At 40.8% G+C, this 22,017-nt stretch overlaps 2 protein-coding genes across 9 annotated transcripts in view; one reads left to right on the top strand and one right to left on the bottom strand.

Annotated features, from left to right (window-relative positions):
* Positions 1–22,017, bottom strand: part of ST3GAL6 (ST3 beta-galactoside alpha-2,3-sialyltransferase 6) — a 103,771-nt gene that overhangs the window by 72,542 nt on the left and 9,212 nt on the right. Inside the window, exon 1 of one of the 8 annotated variants that reach the window (XM_073231775.1) lies at positions 3,342–3,541. The exons of 1 other annotated variant lie outside the window; for it this stretch is intronic. The gene's annotated coding sequence lies outside the window, so the exon portion shown is untranslated. Of the gene's footprint in view, positions 1–2,829; positions 3,032–3,304; positions 3,542–22,017 lie in introns of those variants that run through there. 6 more of the 8 variants (XM_073231777.1, XM_017639998.3, XM_037008339.2 and 3 more) reach the window with 6 other exon arrangements.
* LOC108383487 (uncharacterized) lies at positions 1,466–17,023 on the top strand. Its single transcript, XM_073230465.1, has 3 exons — positions 1,466–1,502; positions 2,551–3,410; positions 16,632–17,023. The coding sequence occupies exons 1-3, from the start codon at positions 1,466–1,468 to the stop codon at positions 16,698–16,700; spliced, it is 966 nt and encodes a 321-aa protein (XP_073086566.1). The 3' UTR covers positions 16,701–17,023.

The raw sequence follows: 22,017 nt of genomic DNA on the forward strand, positions 1-22,017 counted from the left end.
AAGATAATTAAATACAGACCTGGAGAAGAGACTTAGGTCCTGCTGGTCCTTACCTTCTTTATCCTCATAAGTTCACTGCCAGAATCTCATCCATCTTAGCTAGACTGTATGGCAGCAAAGTTCCTCACCAAGTCCAAGACCCCACTGCTGAGTCAGTGCTGGAGAGTCACCATGAGAGCAAAGAAGCCCTGCCATACCGCCACGGTGAGGGGACTGTGCTTCTGACACCCTGACAAGGCACAGTGAATAGCTTCCTATAGAAACGCCGTAATGTCCAATGTACACATTGTATTCCATACACAAGCCTGCTCTAAATCAAATACATTTTTATTTTTAACCCATGAGGGTTCAATTGGAAATTGGGATGTGTGCTGTTGTTACCCACTGTACTTGGGATAAACAGAAGAGAGAAGTTAATTTCAACTCTGAGGGTGGGAACATAGCCTGGAAGGACTTTTTCCAGGCAAGAAGGATGAGAAGTGAAAATATATTCAGAATAAACAGAACTTTTGGAACACAACCCACTGGTGATATCATAACCTCCCAAGCATGGCCAGACACAGCACACCTAAGCAGCACGTTAAAGATGTGAAAATGGAAGATATCAAATGGGTAGAAGTCTAAGCTATCAGGCAGAAGAAAGGTAAACAAAATGCCCATCTGTTCAAAAAGCCCAGCCTGAGGGGTACTTAAGAAAGTATATTCATATCAGAGGATACATAACTTAAACATATGCAAAGAGAAGGAGAAAGATACGCACAAATGAAAAATCTGTGAGGAATGAATGCTATGGAGACTTCCTGGGATGCAGTGAGGCAGAGGAGAAGAAGCCAGACCTCCACGTGATACATTCTAAATGACTAAGGGCAGGCTTGGATTTTTAAACTATAAAATGAGCCTAAACATTCCTGTCTCATGGGGTTGTTGGTAAGATTTAATAAAACAGCATATGCTAACACCTCAGGGATCACAGTGTGCCACATGAATGACATGCTTTCACCTCCTTGATAAGCACAGCCTAGAGCATAGGTGAAACGGATCTCTGGTCTCCAATCCTGGAAGGAACTGTCATTTCCACAGAAGCCAAGTGTTAATCTGCATGGTTAGCAGATGATGCTTATCAGAGAACTATGGGAAACATGGCATTATTTCAATTCTTTCCCATAAATATTCCACGTGATGTGGAATATAGAAACAACCTCTAACAGAAGAAAGGGCTGCCACTAAGTACTGGAATGAGAAAACTCGAGAATTGTAATTTTCACAATAGACTGATGTTTTTTAATGGTATGCCTCTTACTAGCATTCTTCTGCCAAACTGTCTATTCCTTTCTGAACCTCAAAGGTTTTTGTTGATTTGGGACATAACAAGCTGAGTATTTCCAACAAATCTTTTGAAACATAGGTAAAAGAGTGGTCTCATTCTATTGCACCATTACAAAGAGACATAGTACAATCTGGGACTATGATATCCAGGGACTATGGTAAACGTTTTGCTCAAGGTAAGCCCATCCCTCAGTGAATGAAGACCTCCTCTCCCCCTCCACTTGAACAATTAAGGACAGCTTATGAAGCCAGGTCAGGATAATACAGTTTCTAGAAATGTTCTCTCCTTATAAACCAAAGTTGCCATTATCTATGAAGTGTCTCTGATGCAATCAGCCTTATTCAGAGACAACAAACTAGATAAAAGACTAGTGTCTCTTTTGCAGATCTTGGTATGAAAAGCAGTCTTAGGTGACAGGAAAAGGAAGCAACACAAATTAATTTACAAGTAGTAAATCAGCATGCTTTCAAACAGAAAACCTGGCAGTCTGACCAGATCTTCCCAAATAATTAACATCTCCAGGTAAATAAAAAGTTAGTTTCATGGTCCTCAGCTGGGAGAAAAAGTCTGAAGACAGAAAGTCAAATATCCAGGCTAGCGCGGTAAAGGCGGCCATCAGAGACTGAAGATGGGTGTGCACACGGGGCAAAAGGGCACAGAGAGCACGGAGCATCCGGCGACCTGCAGTTTCCCTCACCGACGACCTAATCAAAGTGCTACCGGGCGGCGTTCCTCTTAAAGAACAAGTGCCTTTTTTGAGTTTAGAATCTGAAGCTTGTGTGGTTTCTGATATGCTGGCACTCATGATGTTTTTCTCATCCCCTCCCGCACACTGTTTTTAAATATCGCCTTTGAACAGCAAGCACTCCCCCACCCTCCAACATCCTACCGAAGATCCTAAAAGAAGGTACTTAGGATTTGTTCTTAGTTTCTGTTCATCGCTTTTTATAGATACTCTTTTAAGCCAAAATAACAACACAGAAGAAAGGGGGCTGAGACCGCCTGGGAGCTCTAGAACAGGCGGCCTCAAAACGACTAGTTTCTTCCTCCTTATCTTGAAAAACTAACGGCAGCCGAAACACTGCAATTTTCTTACCACCGCCCTTTCCCCCAAACTACCTCTGCGCCTGTTTTGTTAGGCTGCTGCTTGTGTGGCGGGTAGAAGGGTATCTCGGAAATTCTTCTAAGGTAAAAGAGGAGAACTTTCCAGACCCTTTTATAAGAAAAGGATAGTGAGCGAGGAGCCCGTCGCCCCTGTCGGCCTCTCGAGCGCCCGAGCTCCCTGCCGTTAAATAGCGGGTCCCGGGGCGCGGCCCTCCGGCCCCCGGGCGCCCCTCCGCCCTCCCCGAAGGGCGCAGGGGTCGAGCGCCCCGTCGCTCCACTGCTCGCGGCGCCGCGACGCCGCCGGGTTGGAAGGTGCGCGGAGGGGCGGTCACCGGACGCGCCCACGCCACCCGCGACCCTCGGCCTCCGAGGCTCCCCGCACCGCCACCCTCCCTCACCCCGCAGTGAGGGTCCGGCCAGGGAGTTACCCGCCGAGGCCCGGGCGCGGGGACCGCCGAGGCGCGCCGGGCTCCGCCGCTCTCTGCAGGCGGCTGCAGCCTCTCCGCGGCGCCGGCAGCATCGAGCCGCCGAAGCCCGCGGCCGGCGGAAACCGGAGGAAGGTGGCGCGGGTCGGGGGCGGCGCGGGCACGAATCCGTGTCCCTGGACCTGGAGGGCGAGCAGGGGAGGGCGCAGCGCCGCCCCGAGTCCAGGCGCCCGCGGGCCCGTGCGCTGCCGCCACGCCCGCGCCCGGATCCCCGGCGACTGCGCCGAGCGCCTCCCCAGCCGCGGGAAGCTCCTCCTGCTCGGTGGCGGGTGCCAGATGCGCGGGGGGCCGCGGCCGCCCCCAAGGTCGCCGAGGAAGGTGCAATGCGGCGGGAGACTGGGGCTTCCGTCCCCGGGGCGGCGAGGCAGGAGCGCAGGCGAGCCCCTACCTTTCGGGCTGGGCGGACAGGAGCCGCGCGCCCTTACCGGGCGTCCCGGACAGGAAAATCACCGCGAAGGGAGGGCCGGGGAAGCGGCGGGTGGCTTCAGGACAAGGTAGGAGGATCAAGTTCCACGGCCAAGAAGACACTCCCATCCCGCCCTGGTTTGTTTGGAAAGCTGCAGGGGCGAAAGTGGGGGGCGGCCTGTACTCCCCTTCCCCGCCAGGCTGGCAGGCGGCAGAAGTAAACACGTTTGCTTGGCACACCGGGGATTTCTGTGACACAAGGCGCGGCAGGCAGTAGGTCCCTGGCAGAAAGGGAGGGGTGTTCAGACAGCTCCAGAATTCCTGGACTCTGTCCTTCAAGAACAAATGTGTTGGTGCTTTTTATCTTTTGGAGGAGATGTTACTTTAGGGAGAAGAACAAAGAATGAGACATGCATTTTTGTTTCTTTTGTTAAAGTAGCTCTCCCTTGAGAAAAGCATATATTAATAATGTCCTTATACTTGGATGGCTTTGCATACATTTTAAATGTCAATGTTTGTAAAATAATTAATTGTCTAGCAATACTCAATTAATAGCTCCATCCTTTGGGCACCGAGCGTCATAATCACATGCCATCAAATGACCAGAGAGAAGAGCCACAGACTTGGGTGTAATTCAAAGAAAGCAATGTACTTAACGTACTGAAACAAAGTCCTTCATTTGTGATTGGCCGTCTGGTATTTGTGTTGATTTTCACAACAGCAGTAGAATGCAGCACTTGTTATTGTCCCAGTTTTACTAGTCCAAAATCAGAGGGGGTTCTGGTAATTCCTACCCCCTTCCTTTTCTACAAATTGCCTATGAAGTAACCCACACAGTTTTTGTGATTTTAAAGATGGCTTCTGAGACATCAGAGTACTGAAAGGTATTCAGGGAGCTTGGCTCTCTGGGCCAGTTTTCCTTGAGGTCACTTTACTCTTTTAGTTTCTCCTGAGTTTCTTATTATCCTTCTCTTGTTCAGGATCTTCAGAGTTAAACCAGAGTTATACCTCAGCCCCTCTGGCCTGGGATTTTTTTGGACCTGCAGAGTCATGTGCTAAGTAAGGGGAGAGGCCATCTGCTGGGCTTCTGTGACCTTTGTGCTTCTCCGTAGTTGGTACTGGCCAAGAAACACTGTTGCCCCTGACCTGGCTCAAATTCCACCTCCTGCACTGGCCTGTTGTGTGATCTTGTGCTAGTGTACCTCCTTTTTCTCACCTGTGGAGGGAGATAATTCAACTTCAGGGGTTGTTAGGAAGATTAGAATAGATGATTACATAAAGAATTCTTGGCACAGTGCCTGTCACAAAAACCATCAATTCAGGACGTAAGAATAGTAACTACCAGTCACTGCCCACCATGAGTCAGCTGCCCTCGGTGCATCATATCTGTTCTTCCCATCCATCCTGCAAGCCCCAGTCATCTCATCCCGGAAATAGAGAGTCAGAAGTTTAACTCAAGGCTGTACTGCATATATTGGAGCTGTGATTCAAATGCAAGTGCCTGCTACCCAAATCAGTTGTCTTTCTAGTACATCAGGCCACCATGTAACTATCTGGGATGGGGGCTTTTGGCCTGTGTAATAATTTTTTTAATTCAGAATACATTATTATATAGGCATATGACTGCAAGTATCTAATAGTTTTGAACTCCTATGAAAGGTGATAAAGAATAAAGCAGGCTGTTGGGACTACAGGTTTTCAGCCCTCTGGGATAATATTTTTTGGTAATTTATGGGGAAAATGCTTTCACAATGTAAATATATTTAACTCAGCCTTTGTATAGATATATTCTAATAAGGTGGGAGAGGTAGGGCTAGAAAATAGGAGAGAGCTCTTGAAACATTCAGGGGGTTTTAAAGGCCCCTAAAATCATAATATTTAGGCAGTGTACATACAGGGCTGGCTCTATTTGCTAGCTTTTTAAAAAGTTATTATTATTATAGATAGTGCAGTCTCTGCATTAAAACGACATTGTTTCATGGAATGTGGTCTGTGTGCACCAAAACAAATAACGCCAGGCTCCCTACACTACCCTGGGTTTCCATTCAGCACCTAGAGATTCACTATCTAAAATTAAAGGAAGTGGTATTTCTTCCTCACCCCTAGTAGAGCCTGCTTTCTAAAATCTTATTGCCTGTTCCAAGAACAGCCTTTCTTGGTGTGATTGATATAGGACAGTCTACTTCACATAGAGCATTGGGGTATGCTCTCAGCAGGACAGTCACATCAGATCATAGCAGGTGTAGCCCAGGACTGGAGATACCCATAAAGTGATGAGGTCACTTTCTTACAATAGCCCCTTATAAGTTCATGATAAAAAGAAGTTCCTTAACATTTCTCAAGGCTTGGGTTGGTTGTCCAGTTTCAAACAATATCTGGCTCAAGACTGAGCTTGACCAAGCTATTCCTTTATACATAGCCCCTTCTCCAACTCCAGGTGAAGATCCAGCCAGCCCTGATGTTGTCTAGCTGTCTTGGGGTTTTTATCTCCTGTAAGCAATTATTTAAAGAACATATCCATCTCAAAAAGAATAGCCACACTGAATAAACAGTCTAAATCCTAACTTAGAGCTCTGACTGCCTGCAGTGTGGAACAACTATTACTTTAGCAAAAGGCAGTTTGTTTTTTCAAGAGCAGTAACCTCTCCAACTCCATTTCAGAGCAGGGTCTCAGCTACATATTTGCATATGTAAATAACCATTGTCTCGACTTCCCCCTTTTTGTGAGTACATGAAAAAGAAATTCAAGTCTATCAGAAAGATTTATTACTTATTGTGTTTTATTATTTGTAACTTCATAAACAATAGTGTTTCCTTATTCTACTAGTCCCGCCAAGGTTTCAGAGGTCTTAGTAGCCCAGTCTTAGGGATTACATTTACTCTCCTTCCACAAAGGTGGAGGGTGAGAGTAGGTGGGAGAGTGGAACTTTAGCATGTTCTCAGCACATGAACATGTAAAACCTTTGCGCGGTGGAAGCCGTAAAGACAATCAGTTGACAAAATGATTGCAGTGTATTATTTAAAAGGGTTAATATCCAAAATATATAAAGAATTCCTATAGATAGTAAGAAGAAAAACAGGCCATAAACAGGCAATTCACAAAAGAAATACATGTAGTCCTCAAACGTGCAAATATTTTAGTATCTCCTTTTAAGAACACTGGTGAAGAGCATGTCCACAAAAATGAGAAATCAGTTTGCAAAAACTAAAAAGATTAATGAAATTAACAAATTTTGTCAAAGGTGTCAGGGAAACCATTCAAGGGAAGTGTTAAGTGGCTCCTCCAGTTTAGAGGGCAATTTGGTGATTGCTCTCAAATTTACAAGGTTGTAGATTTGAATTTCAAAACCTTAATTAAAGTTCCTCCACTTTCCTCCTTAGAAGACAGTTTGCCCTCAAGCCAAGCAAGCAGCAAAGAAGACATGGACTGAAAAGACATGAGATGTCTTAGCTGATTCCTAGTTACTCTGATCAATCAAAGAGCAGCCTTTCTGGTTGCTGAGCTGCTCCCTGCTCAGAGCCCCGAATGGTAGGGCTTCTCATAGAGTTGTAGGCAGGCAGTGTGCAAACTGCTGCATCTTGGAGCAACTTGCTCAGAGCTCTTATTAGTCTTGAGAAGTGTTAGAAGCCTGGATGACTTTTACAGATGATGGACCCCCTCCCAGAAGAGAAGAGAGAAGTCCCACTCTCCCCATTTGTCTGTGGAAATGTTCTCATAAGTTCTACTCGAGTCCCATGACTGCTAATACCTTTGTTTCTCATGTTAGCTGGTTTACAGAGCTGAACTTAGATTATTTCACTCATGGGAGTGTTTTATAGGATGATCCCTAAAAGTGGAATTGCAAGGCAAATTCCCTCCTTTATATTTTCATGGTCAGAAATTTAAAAAAAAAAAACTGTTTTCCACAGCTTTGCACTAAAGCTTTGCACTAAAGCAGAGTGCAAGGTGAAGTCATTACAATGATCTGTGAATGGTACAAAGGCTTCTGTATGTTTCCCAAATTTCAGCCTGCTATGAATGCATTTATCTTCCAAACCAGCAATTCCATGTTTTAAGGCTTCATCCTAGAGAAACAATCTCACATAAACATGAAAATATATATAAGGATGGTCACAGCGGCATTTCTTGTAATCTTTAAGAGCAGGAAAACAGTCAGTGCCCAGTAGTAGAGTGACTGATTAAATTATGGTATAGCCTACTAATGAAGGCAGCTACTGCAAAACTATCATATTTACATACACAAGTGTGATGACAGCTTCAGTATAAGGGCTTTAGAAGTTCTACGTTCAAAAAATATATACTGTGTGATTCGTTTATATCAAGCGGAAAAATAAAGGATTCTTGATATGTGTATACGTATTTGTGAATACATAGGACAAGCTCCTGTAGGCTATACACTAAAGGGTCAGAGAATTCTCCTAGAGAGTGGAATTACAAGAGCAGAGAGACAAAGTAAGGGAGGATTTATGCTTTTTATTCTAAATCTTGATAACTTGAACTTTTTATGTACATGAATAACTTTTGTGATTTTTTTTTAACAAATGTATTTTTATGTATTTGGGAAAAGAGTAAAAAAATCTAAATGAAAGCACATCAGGGTTTAGGCACAAATTTGAGCTCTCTAACTTGGCAATTCCATACCTGTGTGCTCTTTATCCTATACAATGCATTTTCCCCCCAATCAACAGAGACCAATATAGAAATATCAGTTAAAAACAAGACAAAACAAAAAACCTTTAGGGCCACATTGGAAGAACAAGAAAACCTATCTGAATCTCCATTTTATTTTGCAGTGGGGAAAAAAACTATGCCTGAAGAAGCTTGAAGAAAAAAGTTATAATTTGACTTCATAAAAATGTGGACTTTCTCAATGGTAAAACACACCAACAAATAGAGAAGCTGGAAAAATATATTTTCAACACATGACAAATGGTTAATTTTCTTACTAACAATAGCTCTTAGGAAAAAATCCCCAGCAATTTAAAAGAAAAGTAGGCAAATTAAATGGACAAGCCGCTCTCTGAAGAGAAAAATAAAAAGAACATTGCTTAAATAAGTGTGCATGGGTACTAAGTGCCAGGCACTGTTCTAAGCACATATGTAGCAATGAAGGAAACAGACAATAATTCCTACCCCCATGAGGTTACATTCCAGTGAGTTTGAAAAGAGTCTCAACTTTATTAATCAAGTTTCATTATGAATAATTCGCACTGATTGGTAAAAAATATGGTTACTGAAACTCAGTGTAGAGATGTAGGTACTTTCCTGGGCATTTTATGGGAGTACCACTGATGAGGACTTTTTGGAGGAAAAATTTTAGCAGAACAAGTATAATTTTAAACATTTATATACTTTGATATGGAAATTCCACCAACAGAAACTTGTTACATATATCCTTGCAGAGTGATGCAAAGTTGTGCAGGAGAATTGCCATTTAGGTATTCTTTATGATGGAGAGACACTGAAATAGCTTCAATAGTTATTAGTAAGGGGTTGGAATTAATAGGGTACCCATAGGCAGCAGAATTCTGTGTAACCACTAAAACCATGATCTAGTGTTAGATCTAATGACTTGAAATAATGTCCAAGATACTATTAAATTTAAATAGCAAGTTGCAAACAGGCTGTCTGCTTGGATCCTGTTATTAATTTTTTTTTTGAACAATATAAGTAATATAATGTGGTTTTACATTAGTATACAAAGTATCTGAAGGAATACACACAAGCTGTGAACATTAGCTCTCTCTCAAGGATGCATTTGTGGGGCTACTTTCCTTTCTAAATTGTGTATTTCTGAATGTTTGGTTTTCATAATAAGCACCTATTTATTTGTAACTTAAAAAAGAATTTTCAAAACATTTCATGTTTTATGAATTTGTCCATGCAATTGCTTAGAGACATACAGATTGAGCTTCACTTGTTGGGGAGTGGGGAAAGATCAGTGGTTTTTATGAAAAATAAAAATTTTGTGGTAAAAAGGTGATTGTGCACCATTCTCATCAGAATATTGATAGTGACAGTGTTTTCGGTTTCTGTTATTCACAACCTCAAAATTGAAGGCACTCATCTACTCCCAAACTTGAAGGGAATTCTCACATCACCAAAGAATACTTACAAGAGTGACTTGTCAAGGGAAGAGGCACTGTGGGATACAGAGATGATTCTGGAGAGCCCACCAGAAACCCCTGCCTATGTACACCTCGGAGCCTCTCCCAGCTTTCTGACATTATACCTGAATGAAGATAAACAGAAAGCCACCTGGAGGGCAGGGGGAAAAGAAGGGCAGGATGGAGGCCACAGGATGCACTCCAATGTGAGTTCATAGTCATTGTACTCCTGCCAGATGCTAGTTGATTGTATAGATTGTTTATTACACACAGCAACCCTGGGAGCTAAATAGTATTACTCCCATTTTAATCCAGATAAGGAATTGAAGACTCAGAGATATTACATACTTTGTCTAAGGGCCCAGAACTAATAAGTGTTAAGCCTAGGATTTAAAACCAGATTAAACTCCAACACCCTCTTTTCACACCCATGACATAGTGCCTTTCTATTGAGGAGAAGAGGGATGTGAGAAAATTAATGACATTATGCTACAGTGTGACAGCCCCGGAAAACACTTACAATCACAACTAATTGAATGGGAATCCTGTGAAGACTTAATTAGCCTTTTGTGCATGGGTATCAAGATGTCAACTGAAAAGGAATGGCAGGCATTTCCAGTTCCTGTTGATCCAGTTACTATTCCCCAGACCAGAATGCTCCCTCCAGGGATAAATAGAGTTTAGATTACGGGAACCTTTCTTCAGGGCCCTGGTCCTCATTCCTCCTACCGTGCTCTCTTTCACACCTGAACTCACTTTGGTGATAGATCAGTGTTTCAGGTCATGGTAGTGGCAGAAACAGCAGCTATAATGGCTTCAGAGTCATCCCAGAGGAAACATGCTCAGCAGCTTCCCAGGAGCACACAGATCCAGTACCTCAATTCGTCATTTCTATTTCCCAATACAAATAGTGTATTACACTACAGATACTGTAGATACAAGAGAACCAGTATCAATAATAAAGAGGTACCAATACAGGAACCACTTAGGAACATCTGAAGTAGAAGTAAAATGAAGGATTAAAACTGACAATTGTTTCCCAGTGATGTAAACTTGTAATCCATTTTCCTATAACTTTTGTTTCTACGAATCCTCTTGTAAGCTTTTTAATTTAGTTTTGCACTCAGCCATATTGGCAGCAGTTTTTCCAAATCCCACCCATGACTTATTACAAGTATATTAACCACATGGTAATATACTGGCCATCTAGGCAGCTATCTGCTGTGCTTCAAAAGTGGCAAATACTGGGACCTTTAATCTTCATCATCATTTTAGTATTTTTTCACAAGGCTGAGGGTTTCTGAATCCCTGCTCAAGGGACTAAAAAGAATCACATATAATTTTGTTTTTAATTAGAGGGAGAGAAGGGAGTAGGCAGGATTAAATGATATGCTTCTGTGCTTATCAGATGATAACTTAATGCATTGAAACCAAGCCAAATAGGTTTTAGACTTTGGATCCACAAAATTTTGTATAACTGATAAAAGTTTTATTGCTACAGGTTAAAAAGCTAAATACCATTCTTCCTGGGTCCTTTTAGCTAAGAATCTTGCCACTGAAAGCATCTGAGGGAAAATTCTAATCCACAGACTGGATAACAAATGAAACTCCAATACTAAATATTTGGAAGTTGTCCCTAAATTTTGCCTAAATTAAACTCCAGGATGATTCAGAAGGTCATTTGTATATTGCTTCAGAAAGTGTGCATAATACCTTGCAATTCATGCCCCCTCAGCCCCCTACTTCTGTATCAGCTATCTTAGGGATTCACTTACCACTTCCATAGAGGGGCTTAGGAGTCTTCCATTTCTAGCTCTGACTGCTTTCTTAACTCTCAGTCTTGTATCTCCAACTGCTTGCAGAGCAGTTCAACATGAATTTATCAGCACCGACTGTAGCAAAGTACTTTACAAAAAACAGAATCAACAAATCCAAAATCAAATGTTTAGTGTTCGCCTCAACCAACCTTTTCTCTTAATTTACTCATCTTTGTTACCAATAATGCTTTTCTCCCACCTTCTCACTTTTGAAACCTTAGAGTCATCCTTGACCTCTCCTAATTCTTCCCCATCTTACCTAAACTGCCATCCTTCATGTCATTAACATACTCCACATCCAGTCAATACATATATATTTATTAACTGTTTGCTGTATGCCAGACACTGTTCTAAGTACTAGGAATATCCTGGGGAAACAGACAAAAGTCCTTACTTTCCTGGAGCTTATATTCTAATAATTAATGGTGTCCTGCAAGACTCATCAAATGTCACCTTGCTGAGCCCTTTGTCTCCACTCCACCTGTGCCTCCCTCTCACAGTGTGCATTGCACCCACCCCACACTGAGATTCCTTGACTCAGCACACCAAAGGCCCATCACCTAGAGCCGCTCTCTGTGTGCTAATATACTAGGGACCCACCATTCACTCTTTTACTTCCCAGTCTTGGACAAACACCACTTAGACCTCTTTCCCCTTTCTCTCTGAAACATTAGGCCTACCTCAAACTCCCACCCCACAAGAGCAAAACAGTGGACTCCACCTTCTCTGCCTCCATCAGTTTAGGCTTCTGAAAACAAAAGTAGGACAAGTTGAATTGTCTTCTAGGGATCTGGTAACTTGTATTTGTTTACTCTGTAACAGAAAAGTCATGAGCCAATAGAATGCCAAAGCTTGGTTACCTTATTGACATGGAGGAGGGATAAATATTCACAGCAGAGGTACAGAGGAACATAAAGAGGTTAAGACAAATTCTTATTAATAGTCATCTGAAAACACAAGGTGGACTATGGCAGCCCCAATTTAATAAAAGCCCTAGACAGAGAAGTCAGGTGAAGCAGAAAGTAACATTTGTAGAGCACTAAGAAAGGGCTTTGCATTTATTATCACATTTAATAGTAACAACCTGGGACTTAAATATTATTGAGATGGTATGAAGAAAACAAAAACAGGAATAAAACCAGATGCAAACCTGTGTACATATAGGTCCAAAGCCCTGGCACATATATTCATTTGGCAGAGGGAGAGCGATCTAGTGCTTTTGTTTAGAAATCCCTTAACTGACTGACATACACAGAAACAAATTTAACTGAAGAGAACAGATATAATTTAATTCCTAAGTTTCCATATTTTGATAAAACAGCAATCCAATTATGTCTTTTTCTTTTTAAAAATTTGCAAACTAAACCTACAATTTTCTATCACCCTAACATTTCTTCCCCCCTTCCCCCACTACTCCCTATAGAAATTATGCTCTTCTCACTTTCCTTAAAAATAAAAATTCATCCAGGAGTGGATGTAAAAACATGTAAAAACAGATGATGCAGTGTCCTAAGGGCCTCCCTAGTTCCTTTCTTTATGAATGTTATTTCACAATGAACTAAATACTTGCTTTTAAATTGAGTAGCGTTCCTCAAACTATGTGCACTTGGAAGATGCTGATCTGAGTTCCAAGAGCAAAGGATTCCTAGACAAATAAGATTGAGTTCTAACCCAACCTCCAAACCACACAACACATATTAGCATACTAAAGATAAGACAAAAACAAAAATAAAGAAACAGTGTTTAACTTTGCTTAATGGTTAGACAAATTTAAATAAGCGTGTCTTTGTTGGAGAGACTTCAGTATTCTCTTGTAATCCACTGCTCTATCTCTCAAAGCCAAACAAGAAACAAAATTGCCGTCAATGAAATTGATGGAATTGTCAGTATACCCAGTTAGAAAACCAAAGGCTGGGATCCTTTAATGAAATCAACCGTGAATATGAAAGACTGGATATGAGTGTCACTTAGTTCATGAGAAATATACTTAGAAAACAACTGCATGCAGACTCACAGTGACAGATTTAATATGAAATCATCACTGTATTGCTCTTGGAACCCTATAGTTATCATTTCTTAATATTTTATAATGTAAACATGTAATACGATTAGTCATTTTAAACTGTGTGTTCTGGTTCAGATATAATAAAATGAATTCTGGTCAAAATTCAGGTTTATTTCTGAAATAATTTTCCATTTTTTGCTAGTTGGCTTTTCTCCCTCTCAACAGAAGTGTGTGGCTCATGCAGTCTAAATGCTCTAATGTCAAATACCAAAATCTTTGTGCAACAGAAATTCCTTTGACGCCAACCCATGTGTACATATTTCCAGCAAAACTGTATAGTATATCCAGATGTGAATTGATTATGTTAATAGTGGGACTGGAATTCGATATGTTCATCATGACTATTGATTTATTCATTTATATGTTTAATTAGAGCCTACTGTACCTGCAGCACAGTGGCATCCAGGGCATCAGACAAAATTCTGGACATTGGAGTTCCTGCTTTGAGAAGTGATATGAGGGAAACAGGCATTCAGACTAGAAGTACTTACTGAGATTCTGTATGTGTCATGCATTGGCTAGGTTCAGAGAAAAGAGTGGTGTACAAAGAGATTTCCCTCCTTTATGATGTTTCCAGACCAGCAGACACATAGGTAAATGCTATTAATCTGGGTATTTACGTAGACATAAACAGAGTATAGTAGAAACTATAGGGAAAAACTTCCTGGGAGCATCTGGGAAGATGACAGTTATGATTTGCTTTATGCAGAAAATAATCTTCCCTGCTTATTTTGTTTCTTAAGGATTTTCCTTTAAATAGTGTTATCTTTTCTTTGCTTAAAATAAAGCATGCATGTACTCAAAATTTGCCAGAAGAAATTTTCTACCCAAGTATTCTTTGCTACTGAGATGGGAATGACTTCTCCAAAAAGGTCTATAGAGGTCTAATATTCTGACCCTGGACACCCAGTTTAGCTCCCAATGCAGATCACTGGGCTCTACCCCAGTCTCTGATTCTGTAGGGAAAGGGTGAAGCCAGAGGACTTTTATTCCTAACAGGCTCCCAGAAGTTGCTCACGCTGCAGGTCCAGGGACCATGATTTACGAAGTATGATTTAGAGGATTAAATATACCAACTTCCCAAGTTAAAATTATGCTTAAAGCACTGTGAGACAGGTAATACCTGTTTCACAGGAGGAATAACAAGACAAGTTATTTATGAAATGCAAGTTAAAGTACGTGGGCAAATCTACATAAAATAATAAATATTTCATGTCCCAAATGCAATGATCTATTCACTTGAAGTCAGAAACTCCTTCTATTACTGATTGTTAGGATTCAAAATACTTTGAAGTTGAGGTGCTTTTTGATTTGACTTGAAATAACTCTTCTTTTCCTCTCCCATAGATAGATATTTTAGAAATTTAGATTAACAGAAAATTCTGGTTACATCCAAACAAGTAGTATGTTAGCCTTTATGATAAGAAGGCAGCCTCAAGGATGTGGGGGAGTTTGCAATTTTTTTGTGAATAGGCTCTTTGGAGATAAATGTCTAAGGCAACATCAAGGAGAGCAAGTAATAGGTATTAAGATGGTGGTGACAGGCTGAGAGGGCTGGGCACCATGAAGGCACAAACGCCAACTAAGAGATTTTAAGGAAGAAAACTAAAATGAAAATGGAAAGAATCTATAGTTTTAGACTAACCTATCTGCAGTCTGAAAACTCAATGTGCCTGATCAAGAGGACTACAGTGACAGGCTGAGTTATTGATAGAAAGGTAATAACCAAGCCAAGAAAAATATCTATGCTGTATTAATTTCCTCTTGCTGCTAAACTTTGTTACAGCAAAGTATACTTTATTTGCCTAAAACAATGCAAATTAATTTTCTTACAGTTCTGGAAGTCAGAAGTCCTAAATAAATCAAGAGGTGGGCATGGCTGTGTTCTTTCTCAGGGCCCATGGGCAGCATTTGTTTCTTTGCCTTTTCCAGCTTCCAGAGGCCACACACTCTTTGGTTTATGGTCCTCCCTCTGTCTTCAAGGCCAGCTCTTCATATCTCTGTCTCTGACTGTGACTCCTGCTTTTCTCAACCCCTGTCCTTTTCTGACTCTGACCCTTCTGCCTCCCTCTTATAAGGAATTTGTGATTACACTGGGACCATGTGGATAATCCAGTGTAATCTCCTCATCTCAAGATCCTTTACTTAATCATAGCAGAATTTCTTCTGCAATGTAAGGTAACATATTCACAATTTCTGGGGATTAGGATGTGAACATCTTTGCAGGGATAGAGGGACGTTATTTGGCTTCTCATATATACCATTTTTTTTTTCTGGTCAAAAACATTTGGAATAGTGTTTTCAATACTGGACATCCCATTTTCAGGAGGAAATGAACAAATGGGGTTATAATGGGGTCACACCACACCCCATTCCGTCACTCAGCAAACACTTGTGAAGTGTTTGCTATGTGCCAGGCACTGGGCAAGGAGATTCCTGCGGGTACCGACAAGAGCATACGAGGCTGTAGAACGAAGTGCTTATGAGCCAGGACTCTGGAGTCTAATCATCCGGTTTGGAATCCTGGCCTCACCACTGTGTAGCCTAAAAAGATTACTTAATCTCTGTGCCTCAATTTTTTCACTTATGAAATTGAAATAAAATTACAACTGTCCTATAGGGTTCTTGCAAAGGTTCAGTGAGACTCCTGACATGCCCTTGGCACCCAGTGGCACACAGAGTTCAGTAAACTGGCAGGAGAAGGAGCGTGAGAGGCTGCCCACAAGGTGCAGCACACGATGGCCACGGGGAATTTGAAAAAGCTTTCCAGAGGGAGGTCTGGAGTGGAGTTTCTTGTAGTTAGTTGAGAAGTGAAAAGGCATAGTAAAGGCTTTGGACACCATGGGGAATGATCTGAGAAGTCTGGGGCAATTTAGCTGGGGGAGGAAGAGGCTTAGGAGTCATGAGAGAGCTGTATTTAAACACCATGTTTGTGCAGTGGACGCAATAAAATGAAATTAGACTTCTTTTACTTTATCCAGAAAAACATCCAAACCGAAGTCAAAATGACAAAAACAACATCTATCTCAGTATTTGAAAGAATCTGTGAATAATAAATTTCCCTGTTTTTTTTTTTTTTTGAGGATGATATAAATCCTTCTTTGTACACCACTGACTGTTAAAAAACCCAGCCTTCTTTATGAGGCAGTCGGTCTTACACCCTTTTTTGTGGTCTATTCTTGTCAATAGAAACCCAAGTATTTCCAGGAATCAGTGGACCATAAACTGTAAGGAAGGCCAGGCTTACCCCTAGCCCCAGGGGTGTAAATCAAGATAGGTGTGAGCCAGCCATGGTAACCACTGCCTTTGTCGTTAACTAGATGAGGAATGAGACACAGTTGTCCTCAGTGAGATGGGAGAGGATGACCTTTGGAGAAGCTGTCCTTTAGCTCTTCAAAAGAAAAATGAGGAAAGTGAGCACACTGTCTCTCTCCGCCTTCCAGCTGTCTGAACATGTCTAGAGACACAGCATCCATCCTGAAATGGTAGAAGACTCATGTGAGGACAAAGCCAACCTAGAAGGAAGTCACAGCAAGAAGACAGAAAGGGTCTGAATCCTTCATCATGTGGATGAGCTGCTAAATTATCCAACCCTGGATTCATCATAAAGTATGTCATTTATTATATCAAAGTGTAATATATTCAAATATACTCAATATTGAAATCAGTCACATTTTTCCTTTATAGCCCCAAAAGCATCCTACATATACAACTAATAGCATAGAACGTCATCAGCTGAGGCTCTCATCAGAAAATAAACATGGACTCCATATGGTCTCATCAAAATGCTGACTTTGAGAACTAATTATAAATGAAGATTGCTGACCTAATTTTCAGGTAGGAGATTCTGTTAGACACATTTTGCTTCCTTTTTTTCTCTATTTAGTCTCAATTTTATCTTTTGGATCAAACTATATCATTAAAGGGCTATGAACTTATCTAGCCTATTACAATTAACACCACAGGTGTCCCATAATGGGATAAATTGCCTGTATAAACTATGTAACTACCTTTCATAATTAATTCCTACATATGTAAAGGGTTAATTTTCTGATTCCCAAAATTTCTACAATTCTAAAATTCTATGATATCAAAATTTCTAAGTAGTGCACTAACCTCACTATATGTTGATAAACTGATTTGTCTGCTATTGCAAAAATTCGACCATAAGACAGGAAAATACATCAACAGTGAGAGCAAATGGATGAAGGCTGCAGCAAAAGATTATTTAACAAACTTTCTGCCCTTATCTGGAAGAGAGAACTGTCCCCCTGATTTCTACTAAATGTCCTTTTTGGACCATATATCCCTCAACACCCTTACAATTTTCTTAAGCTTCTCACTTCTCCATTCCTCTTCTACCCTCACCATCTCATTTTCATTTTGAATCAGCATGAGTTGAAATAGTTTGCTGACCCATTTTAGGTTCTGGAAAGGGACAGCTCCTCAGAGATAACAGTGACATGCTTTCCTCACATTGCTTCTCTTTAAAGATTTTACAGGACCTATGTCTGCATTTACATCTGAAAAGTTTCATTCTGAACCACATCTCTGCCAAAGTTTATTAAGAATATCAGTAAAGGGTGACACATTACATTAAAAGAATCCTTTCTTTAAACACTGCACAGTGCAGGAAAATTTGTCTAAGGAAGAATGCAAGTCAAATTTTAATTACAAAGTCTGAGACGTTGGAAAAAGATGAGATGTTCCCGTTTCTCTCAGGCCCACTTCCAGTTTGAAGGAGATGGTTGCAGCTGTTTTGGTCATCCTTATGGAGTTTACAAGACTGACCTGCATAAACTATTTTCTTATTTTCTATATTCTTGATACTCTGCCATTTGGAGCCTTGCTGACCCATGTGATATTGTGATAAATACTAAGAAATACAGTTTGTCCCTGCTATCCAAAAGTAGAGCGTTCCTATGAAACCTTTTATAGGCTAAATGGCATAAAGCAAAGAAGCAATTACCATTAATTTGTATGGAAATTTTTTTGGAGCTCCCAGACCCAAAAAATAAACTTTTGGGCTCTTCTGATAACTTAGGACACACCCTGCTAACAGATGCATAAAATAAATTGAGATAAAGCACAGAGGCTCACAGACATATTTCAAAGCTATGGCAGCTTGAAACTGAGATGACAAACGTAGGTAGTTCTGAGAAAGCAGCTTGGTGGTGCTGCTTTGGGTGTGTGTTGCTCCTATTAGGAACATATGCAAAACAAACCCCTGAATGCTATTTTCAATTTTTGCCTTTTCATAAAAATGAAGTAGCATAATGTGAACTTTCAGAGAGCAGGGGGTACCTGAAAAGGTTTCTCTGTGGAGAAAACTTTTAGTTGAGGCCCAAATGATAAGGAGAACCAAGCTATGAAAAGATCCATGGGAGGAGCAATTCAGGAAGAGGTAGCCAAAAAGAAAGAGGATCCCACATATTGAGTAACTCCCCAGCTAGTCTGGGAGACAGACCTAAAACCAGCGAATTTTAACACAGTGTGGTTTCTGCTGTACTGCCCATGAGAATAGAGTGCTCTGAGAACCCAGAGGAAGCAGTGATTCATCAGAACCGTACGCCAAGCAAGGGCTTTGCCAAGCAGGGTATGTGAAGGTGCAGAGCACTGTGAAGGTTGAAATCCTGCCTTCATCAGAGATGTCCATTCAAAACAGATCACTGGGCACCACTCCACCTTCACCCAGTCAGGATCTCTAAGCTGACTGCCTGGAAATCTGTTTTTGACCAGCACTGTACTGATGGGAAGGCATTTTGGAATCCTCTGGTTTAGAGTATAGGCCTTAGAGTCAGAAAAATGCCTTGGACACATGGCTTGAGTCTCACTTTCCTCATCTGCAAAATGAGGACAATAATTCAGTCTTTCTCACTGGGTAAGTATCATCTCCTATGGCTAGTGTGAGAGAAGTAAAGCTTTGACTGTAACTGAGTAGGCGGTTAAGTTGCCCCAGAGCACATGTACCGCCTCTCAGCCTCTTACCCTGGAGAGGAAGTGGTAATGGTAAGGTTACAGCTGCCGGGGGAGGCGAGGCACACGGGAGCAGCGGCAGTCAAGGCTCTGGCAGAAGCCGGTTTCCACGGGGGCAAAAGGACAGTGAACCGCTGCAAAGCTGTCAAAGGTCTGTAGGAAACAGCTGGCTTTGCCTCGCTGATGTTTCTCTTTTTCTTTTTTTTTTCACTTCCTCATTTCAAATGCAAATTGTCTGGACTCTTTCCCTTTTTAGACCCAAGCCTAGTACTTGGCTAAATGGAAAGAAGGTCATCTTGTTAAAAAAGAAAACCCAAGGGAAGTTAGGGAGTTAGTCTGGCAGTCTGGCAGAGGGAGGTCAGGAATAGGAAATAATGGATAGGCTCAAACCCCTTCTACGATCTATACAGTCAGAAAATTGCTACCAGCAACTGACAAGCTCATCCCTTCCGACTGGTCTGACAAACCTGAGGAGGCAGGAAAGCAGTAGTTTCCACCCCCAACCCCTTGACTGTAACATTGTTCATCCCATCCTAAACTACCCACACACCAACATGAGACCGAACAAAACCATTCACTTTGCGAAAGAATTGTTTTCAGAAAATGATTTACCAGGGTCAGTGTTATTTGTAGATGTACAAGAAACCACCTGTCTTTCTAGTCTCCAGTTAGCTCCATATATATATATATATATATATATATATATATATATATATATATATATATATACACACACACATATATATAGTATATGTATATACATGCAAACACCTTTAGTTGGGATATGACCATGGGGAGACACAGGAACAAACTTAGCTATATTAATAGCCATACTTCACTGAACACTTACAAAATGTCACCACCAACAACAGGTACTTTTTATGTTTTCAATATACCATTACTTTTCCCAAACTTTGCAGAAAACAGATACTGAAAGGTTAAATAGTTTACCTAAGGTCCTATATCTGGCACACCAGAGATTGGACTCCAGGTTTCACTCTTTCTGTTAAACTAAGAAGCTTTACTTTGGACAGAATGTAACATTATGAAGTTGATGGGCCTGGTAAACATAGCATTTACCAAATAGTTCTTACAGACCTGCCTACTTCATGTCAGGCCCTGATCTTAGTGTCAGAAAAGTAAAGACAAGGAACATAATCTCTGCCATCACAGAGCCCCTGCTCCAGGACACACAAGCAAATGATGCAGATACATATTATAAAAGGGGCATGGATATCTTTCCCTATAGGTGCAGAAAAGAGAGAGGGGATCATGGGCAGGTTTCTGAGGTCATGTTCACTGAGGCAGACAAGACCAGCTGGCAGTGGAATAAGGCGAGGACAAGGATAGGAGGGGTGTCTTGGAAAGGTCATCAGAGAAAATGGTGAGCCACCAGGGTGGCCCGTGAATGAGGGGGTGAGTCAGTGCAGGGAAATGAAGGCAGACTATTGGTTTCCCTGAATATTGAGGACCATGAATTACATACATACAGAGAATTGGGAGGTTCTTAGCAATATGGTGTCTTCAAAGGGTTGAAGTGAAAGAAATGACTCAATATTTTCAATAACTTCATAAATTGTCCTCTTGCACATCAGAGAAAGGTTAGGTGGTTTGAAGATGTACAATTATCTCAAGAAAGACTCTAGAAACTGAATCAGAGACACTTCCCAAGAAAATATGTGTTCAAGAGCTCAGGATAAAACCAGATTTTATTTAGGGGCTGTGACTGAAATGCTAACTTTACCAGAGAAAACAAATTACAAAGATCTGACAGTAGCACATGTATGAACCTCTTGTAGTTGTTTTAAGTTTTGTATATTTTGATTCATTAACAATAAAAAGAAATTGGAGTGTGATACACATTTTTTGCTGTTATTAAATTCTTTAAATAAAAAATTTTGAGGATTAAAGTGCCAGTTTCTATGTGTATGTTTCTGTGTGCAGCTGTGTGCTTATTAAAATTTGAAGGTTTATCCAATGACTTTGAACCAAAACAGTAAACAAAAAATGCAATTTGTCTATATATTGTCTGAGGAAAATGAAAACCCTTCCTATTTACACTAGCCACTTTATTCCTAACACAAATGAACAAAGAAAGTGCAGCCCCCTTTTTATGGGGCTTTACATAGCTGTTATGTGGCTTTATTATGTGTTGTGGATTTCTTGAATTGTAGAACATTAGTCAAAGCGTCTCAGTTTAAGCTTCTAACAATGTATGTGATCTTAGGTAAGGAATTTAGCTTACCTAAATCCCTGTTTCCTTATATGCAAAATGGAGTTGATGACATATGCTTAATATAACCATCACTTCCTAATATTACTATGTCCATAGTAAAAGAAATAGGATTAATAGGGTCAGGAGCACACTGGATTCATATTCTGGGTCTAACATCTACTTTTGTGTGATTTTGGCAAACAGTGAGAGATTACTTTTGTGAGCCTCAAGGCTGTTGTTAAGAATTAAATCAGATGTTATCTATAAAGAGCCTAAGGACAGTGCCTGCTACAAGTATGTGTGTGTATGACTTACATATGTGATATATATATGCAACATGTACATATGACATATATATGCATATACATAAATGAGGGCTTATAAAAATGTGAGATTGGGACAAAAAGCCCCCAAAATACTGCATATGGATTTGACTGATCATTTTAAATTCCACGTTGTAACTACTATTTAATATAGTGAGTCAATTTGGGGGGGTAGTAGCAAAGAATAATATT

The sequence above is a fragment of the Manis javanica genome, chromosome 3, assembly GCF_040802235.1.
Source record: "Manis javanica isolate MJ-LG chromosome 3, MJ_LKY, whole genome shotgun sequence".
Taxonomy (NCBI): Eukaryota; Metazoa; Chordata; class Mammalia; order Pholidota; family Manidae; genus Manis; species Manis javanica.

Coding starts and splice junctions, on each gene's coding strand:
- LOC108383487 (XM_073230465.1), top strand. CDS start 1,466: ATGATATCCAGGGACTATGGTAAACGTTTTGCTCAAG. Junction 1,503..2,550: donor TGGTAAACGTTTTGCTCAAG/GTAAGCCCATCC, acceptor CCCTTTTATAAG/AAAAGGATAGTGAGCGAGGA. Junction 3,411..16,631: donor GCGGGTGGCTTCAGGACAAG/GTAGGAGGATCA, acceptor GTCGTTAACTAG/ATGAGGAATGAGACACAGTT.